Source organism: Epargyreus clarus, unplaced genomic scaffold (genome assembly GCF_041222505.1).
Source record: "Epargyreus clarus isolate Ecla_fem2 unplaced genomic scaffold, WU_Ecla_fem_2.2 ptg000007l, whole genome shotgun sequence".
In the NCBI taxonomy this organism is placed as follows: Eukaryota; Metazoa; Arthropoda; class Insecta; order Lepidoptera; family Hesperiidae; genus Epargyreus; species Epargyreus clarus.
This window is the reverse complement of record NW_027332215.1, coordinates 14,713,669-14,720,632: the sequence shown is the minus strand read 5'-3', so window position 1 is coordinate 14,720,632 and position 6,964 is coordinate 14,713,669. Positions and strand designations below refer to the sequence as shown.

Here is a 6,964-nt window from a genome sequence, read left to right as displayed (position 1 = left end):
GGAATGTGATATGGAATAAACGTCATTCTTCGTCTTTTGTCCTTGTTGTAAATAAAGACGTAAAATTGTATTATTTATAATTTTATCTCCGAGAGCGAAGTCTATCTGATCAAAATCAAAAGTCCGTGTTAGAAAACACAGGTAAAAATGCTTAGTGTAAAATGTACTAATGGATGTTGTTAGTTATTGAAATTAAGAAAAGAAATTACGTGCGTAATGTGACTTTACACTTTTATGTTATTATCGTCGTAGATTGTACTTTGAAAAATGTGTCGAAGATATTTTTAGCTATCCTCAATCTCTTAATGTGGTGATCCTTACAAATATTTTTTGAATTTGGTACAGTGTGACCTTCATGAGAGAGGAAGGTCATATCAATGTTTATATAATTTTGTATTCTTTTGTTTTGTCACTCAGCGTTGGTGTGATCAAGTGGTCGTTGTTCGTTCGTTGTCCTTGTTTACGACGGCCGACGGAGCGTTATTCAAAACACGCAGTCCCGTTAGTATGATAACAGTTTTCATTTCCTCACTATTTATAGAAAATAGATTGAGAGTCAGCTCAGTGTATTTCAAAACTGTGTTATTGCGTATATGAAAGCTAAACGAGGTTTGGTAGGTTGTATTTTATTTGTAAATTTTTGTTGTGTTATTAATAATCTTATCTTCAAAATCTTCAGTTAACCAAATACATACAACTATGTATATATTTAATCTCGTTGGCTTTAATATATGTATGTATTATGTATACTCATAATAATAGTTTTATCATATATTTATTTTAAGCATTTAAAAACAGAACATCTCACTCTCTTATTTTTTCAGAACATAAATATTGACTTGCCATAATAATCATATAATTAGCTTATGAACATATAATTAACTATATTGTTATCTACTAATTTGTAATGTTGAAGTTTCTCTAGCTTAGATAAGATATCAGTCTCAAAAATCAGCATTAAATTATATTGATATACCTTATCTTCAGTAAACTCAAATATTTTTTCACCAGTGGTAGCTCATATCAGCAATTTTAAAACTAAAAATAATTTTGCAGCTTCTGAAAGGTAAGTCATTTTATAGAAGTATTTTACTTGCCTCCGAATAATAGGTGAAAATAATAGTTTAATATTATAAATATCACATCTTATCTAATTCTACGAATAATTTCTTTGTTTTACATTTTATTAATCACACTTGATAAAGAAATCAATCATCAGGTTTTTATATCAAATTGGATATAGTTTTTATGTCAGTTGTTTTATAAGTAAGTCATGTTACCTAGGAATACATTATTGAATTATTTTGCACAGATATTCAAGAAAAATGAGCAAGCTCTGCAGACAGGTGTCCATTGAGTCTCCTGGACCAACCTTGAAGGAGTGTGTGTTCAGCTTTGATGTACCAGTACCAGATGTGCCCATGTATGGTGCGCGTATCAGAGTTGTGTATGCCGGCGCTTGCTATCGGGTGAACCGCACACGCTCTGCATCTGTTTGCAGTACATCTTCAATTTCCTCCATTGGAAGTCTCTCCGGTGAAATGGAGAGTTTTGGAATACACTCTTCTACCCCCGCACATATTGGCATACGGGATGGGGCTCTGTTTCCTGGTTACGAAGTGGCTGGTGTCGTGGATGCGATAGGCAAAGCTGCAGAGCGCACAGACGACATAACGGAAGGAACTAGAATAGTTCTGTACCCTTATGAAGGAGTGCCTCATGGATATGCAGATTTTATTGTTGTACCAGATTTCAAGTGTCTTGTGCCAGTACCTGACAATCTTCCACTGAGTGTGGCTGCTATGCTTCCTACAGGTGCTCTGCTTGCCACAAACACGGTGCACTCGGCCAGCGAGTGTTTGAACAAGGTTTTAGAAGGTCCCAATCATAAGGACAAGGCCACCCTGTTAATTGTGGGCACCGGTGGATTAGCTCTGTGGGCACTCCGCATTGCTTCTCATTATCTGAGCCACGGCCCACACAAAGATCAAATTCATATTACTGTTGCTACTTTGAAGGATGAAGGCTTCGTTCTAGCAAAGGAGAGAGATCAGTAAGTTCATTGTGTTTGTGATTTTCATAATATGTAAGTTCTATAATGCATATAATGAATCTCTATTTTCCATGTTGATCCATGATAAAAAATAATGATTACTCAGTACAATGATCCAAAGTATGTCTAAATGTTCCCATAAAACGTTTAATGGTTCTTATATTTCCGAAGGAGCCCTACAATATGTGAGTTTGTTATACATCATGGTATTTTCGGTACAGTATCAGCGTGGTGCAATGGACCGAGGACCTGTACGAGCGGCAACTCATCGAGCGCACTACGGACGCGTGTGGCGGCCCGGTGGACGTCGTCATCAACTTCGGCACCACTTCGCGCTCCCTGCATCGCTCGCTGCAGTGTCTGGCTCCGGTAAATGTTTTATTATGTTGTGTTGTGCGTGCTTATTCAACATCTCACATAAAAGGTATTTTATAAGCCTAAGATTCTGCCTGTCACATTTTAGCTTAACAGGTGGAAATATTTGGATTCCGATTTTTTTACATATAAATGACTTGAAATTTCTTCAGCTCACCATCTCTTTTCTAGCTGAAATTGGTGATATCCTCAATTTTCGATAGATTTTTATTTTATTTTTGGCAAGATAGTTTTAGACCGTTTTGATACATGTTTTTCTCAGGGTGGCGTGGTGCTGGTGACGGAGGACGTCGGTGAGAAGCTGTTGCCGAAGTTTGCTAAGAAATCTGAAGAAATGAACGTCAACATTGAGGTGGTTCCAAATGGGACCATCGAACAGCTGAGAGAGCTCGTACAGTTGGTGGCGCGTGGCGATGTAAGTTGTGTAATGAATTGTACCATTTCATGACCATCATTATTCAGCAGGTGTTGTCTAGTGCGTGGCCTCCTACTTTTAAAATTGGTAGAACTCTTTGTGGTTCGACTCTGGCGGCACGACCGTCACACCTATTTCTACCTCATAACAGCAGTGTTAAACACTGTTGTGTTCTGGCTTGAAGGGCCTGATAAGGGAGACATACTTTTCCGAGGCGTTCCAGCTTAGTTCTCAAGAGTAGTGGCGCATGTGTGGACGACCTCAGGTAGGAATATTTAATCCTGCCTGGGGATGATTACAGATGTCCATGGGCGGCAGTAGCCACTGACCATCAGGTGGATTGCATGCTCGTATATTATAAAAGATATATAAAAAACTATGGCGTGCTCTACTCCTATACAGTCTCTTGAATCTAATAAAATATAAGTCCGTTTACATATCTGGGCATACCTGTAAAAAGTACAATATCTGTGAGCCATTGCCTCAAGTACAAGGATGCCAGCTGAGCTCATATTCAATGATCAAATGAATCAAATTCATGATGTTAGTGTACCAAGTTAGTTGTATCTTTTATTAGATAAGTTGCACCTCTTAATCTGCAACCCTTTCCATGTTCTATTGTTAAGCATTAGTTTCTACTCATTGGTCTTGAGATTGCTAGATTTCACCGTGTCATTGATTTGCTTATTTTTTCTTAATGTACCTTCTTTCTTCACATCCATTCCTAAGGGTTCGTACACAAAACTGCGATGCGACGTCGCATCGCAAAAATCTGCGAGCTCCCTCGACGCATCGCAAGAACTTGCGAATTGATTCGCATCGCACAGTGGTTGTTGTTGTTGGTCACCCTGAGAGACGCTACGCCGCACGATATCGCATCGCAGCAATTCGCATCGCAATTTTCTGCGTTGCGAATTCGCATCGCGTCGCATCGCAGTTTTGTGTTCGAGCCCTATAACCTAGACTCAGCTCAAAACGTTTTTGGATTTATTTGTTTCCTTTTCTTTCTTTGTTTAACTTGTTGTAGCAGGCTTCCAACTCCAATTATGTTCAACTTTGAGTTTTGAGACACTCATAGAATTTATCACTATGACTAAAACCAATAGTAAAGATGTATTGTTTTCATGAGAAGGCTACCGTTTCCTTCCTTGAATCGTGACCTTCTAACTTCCTTCTGCATGTGTATTCATTTTCTACATTGGTTTATTATTCGATTACTAATGTAGTTATTTAATTTCAATGAGAAGATGAGAACTATTTTCGTGATTAGTGATTATATAATGCGTTTGATAATAAAAATCATTACTAATAGTGCGTTTTCACATTAAACTTAGAAAATACATCGAAAAGACGTATATATGTATGTAGTCTATATCCTATTAATATTTGCCTAAAAACCATATGCACAATATTGTTGAAATAGATATGTACAGTTTTACATTCACAAAATCGGTTTTATCATTGTTAAAAGACATGCTGGCGCTCATCCAGAAGGAGATTATTAAAGCAGTGTACTATCATTAAAGTAGTGTAGACTACTGTAGACAATTTGTAATTGTTAGCGCGTATAATTCATACTGTACGTTTATGGTAACAAAGTTGTTACGTGTAGATGCGCAGAAAGAGAGCTTCGCAATCAATAAATATCGAAGAATTTATAAAAATTGTTGATTAGCACACATAGTCCGCGCCAAACTGCTAGTCCACTCTGAAGATGTTGCGAGTAGGTGTAGTCATACAATTTGCTATGGCGACGCGATTCATTTCTATATTCAAAGCGAACTAGCAGTTTTACGCCGACTATATCCGATTACAGATTGTTATTTTGCAATATAACTTTTCGCAGATCGAGCCGCCGCCGCATTCAGTTTTCCCCGCGGAGGAAGCGCAGGAGGTGGTGAGAAAATTGTGTAATTCCGAGATACAGGGACGCGCTATACTGAAATTCCACAATATTGATTGAATTTCATCAATCTATATGAGATTCTTTACAACATTTTTGACCAAAATTTAGTTTAGTAGTCTTGCTTATTTTGACACAACCAATATGCATTCGATCCTTTTCAATAATCGACTAAATTTCGATTTTTTGTAGATCATTTGCCACAAAATATTTTTGAAGAGATTATAGTGGATATATTTTCTGACCATTTATATTTCCTCTATAAATTTTATAAAACTAAACAAAATTAACATAAAAAAATAGGAACATATTATGAAAATAAAAATATATCACACAGGTTACAACGAATTAATTATATTTTGACAAGTCTAAGGGCAATTAATAATATCAATGTGATAGTATTAGGGTGTATTATGAAGTCACAAATGAAATGAATACACGATTTACATATTTCCATATATAATATGCGACTGTTTAATAGTATAAAATTGTTGAAATACACATTATTCCGATAATATGCAGATGTATGTTAATATGTAATAATATAATTGATTCATCATTGTTTTATCTAAAATCAACAAACTTATAATATGTTTACTATCTCCTACTTTTAAAACCCATAAATTATAGTTGCTATGATTTAGATCTTTTAAAGTTTCTGCTCAATATGTATTCTATTAATGTACAAGATTATTAAAGAGCATTTTGTCTGCGAAATTATAATTTTAAATGTAAAAGTAGGATTAATAAAATTTTGCGCTCTTGTCATAACTAATTTGGTCTTTTATTCGTTTAAATGGACGCGCGTGTAAATGTAAGAGACATTCACGTAAGTAGTGTAAAATGATTGCTATGAAACAAGGATCGAAATGAATGTGTCTTTTTTGCATTACCGTTAAATATTATTTGCAATTTATGGTATAATAATATTCGCCGATGTTGTGTAGACATACAATAATTGTTTAAGTACGCTTAGTAAGTAGTTAAGAGGTTCGTTTAATGTCATACGTGCTATTTGGCCCCGTTTGGGCCGTAACATTAAGGCCCCGTTTATACCTACAGACATTGAACGTGGTAGTCACGGTTAGTGTCAGACAAACCATATTTTTCTATACAATATGTCGAAAAGCATAGCCCATGTCTGCGCGGACAACGGACATCTTATAGTCCACGTAAATATGTTAATACACATTGTACGGAGAAATACTATTTTTACTGTCATGGCAAGCGACTCACATGATCTCTGTCTGTAGATAGAAATAAACCCTTACTTTCTATTGCTTATGTAAGGTATGGGTGATATTTAAAAAAGAAAAATGTTTAATACGTTTTGTATGAATGAGCATAATATGTTAGGCTGTAATTAATTTTGTTTTGCAAATTGATTTTAATGCATAGATTATTTAATATTAAACATGCCTGTTTTAATTCCTGTTGCAATTCCGAAAATGTTTGCATCGGTTGCTCATCACAAGCTACGTAACGTACAACATTTTTTACAATATAATCTTAGAAGTTAATTAAGGTTTCTAGTGATATATTTTATTCGTAGGCTAATCTTGATGTAATTGAATGATATTTCATAATACATTTAATGTGCCATATATACAGATATAACAGTACCAACATATAACAATTTCAATTAATGGTTAAGACTGTATTATGATACAAAAAATAACAATTTCTATGAGAAGTAATTCATATGATCTCTAAAAATTTTAATAAATTGATGAATAAGAATTCAGTATTTCAAGTAAGGTATACAATTTATGTACATTGGTACTTTAAAGTGTTTTATACAATACATATTACTTCTCAGTAAAATTGTTACATTGAAGGGTTGCTAATCTAATCTTAATTTTGATTATTACGGATAAATGTCACTTACACTGAATCTAAACAAAAATGTAACGGTATAATACCGTACAATACATATTTCTTATTAAAACAATAGCAGCCCTTAATATTCTGTATTGTAACAACCTCTAGTCAAACATGTTTAAAAATTGATTATGATTTACATTTTGAAATGTTTATTAACACTAAAGGACTAAGTCGTATTACTATTTGATGTAAGGTGTTTAAACTAACTTGCTATGTATTATCAGTATATTGTTTATTGTATTTTAATAAACCATGCTAATGTTTGTTATTGAGATGTTTTATTTCTCCTGTTAACGTTCTATTATTGTTAGTCCATTCTAATTTTATTAACTTT

The 6,964-nt window shown here is 34.5% G+C and overlaps 1 protein-coding gene across 2 annotated transcripts; it reads left to right on the top strand.

Annotated features, from left to right (window-relative positions):
- Positions 1-4: 4 nt before the first annotated feature.
- Drat (Death resistor Adh domain containing target) lies at positions 5-6,898 on the top strand. Of its 2 annotated transcripts, XM_073074795.1 has the most exons (6): positions 5-141; positions 418-501; positions 1,313-2,053; positions 2,275-2,422; positions 2,691-2,843; positions 4,690-6,898. In XM_073074795.1, exons 3-6 carry the CDS (start codon positions 1,326-1,328, stop codon positions 4,804-4,806), a joined length of 1,146 nt encoding a protein of 381 aa, XP_072930896.1. In that variant the 5' UTR covers positions 5-141; positions 418-501; positions 1,313-1,325; the 3' UTR covers positions 4,807-6,898. The 2 variants fall into 2 exon arrangements, with proteins under 2 accessions (XP_072930896.1, XP_072930897.1); XM_073074796.1 differs by lacking the exon at positions 5-141 and having other exon boundaries at positions 491-614.
- The last annotated feature ends 66 nt before the right edge of the window (positions 6,899-6,964 follow it).

What these genes read in the sequence shown, in the direction of transcription:
- Drat (XM_073074795.1), top strand. Translation starts at nt 1,326, where the DNA reads ATGAGCAAGCTCTGCAGACAGGTGTCCATTGAGTCTCCTGGACCAACC. An exon ending in CTAGCAAAGGAGAGAGATCA is followed by an intron (nt 2,054 to 2,274) that starts GTAAGTTCATTG and finishes TTTTCGGTACAG; the next exon opens with TATCAGCGTGGTGCAATGGA. An exon ending in CGCTGCAGTGTCTGGCTCCG is followed by an intron (nt 2,423 to 2,690) that starts GTAAATGTTTTA and finishes TGTTTTTCTCAG; the next exon opens with GGTGGCGTGGTGCTGGTGAC.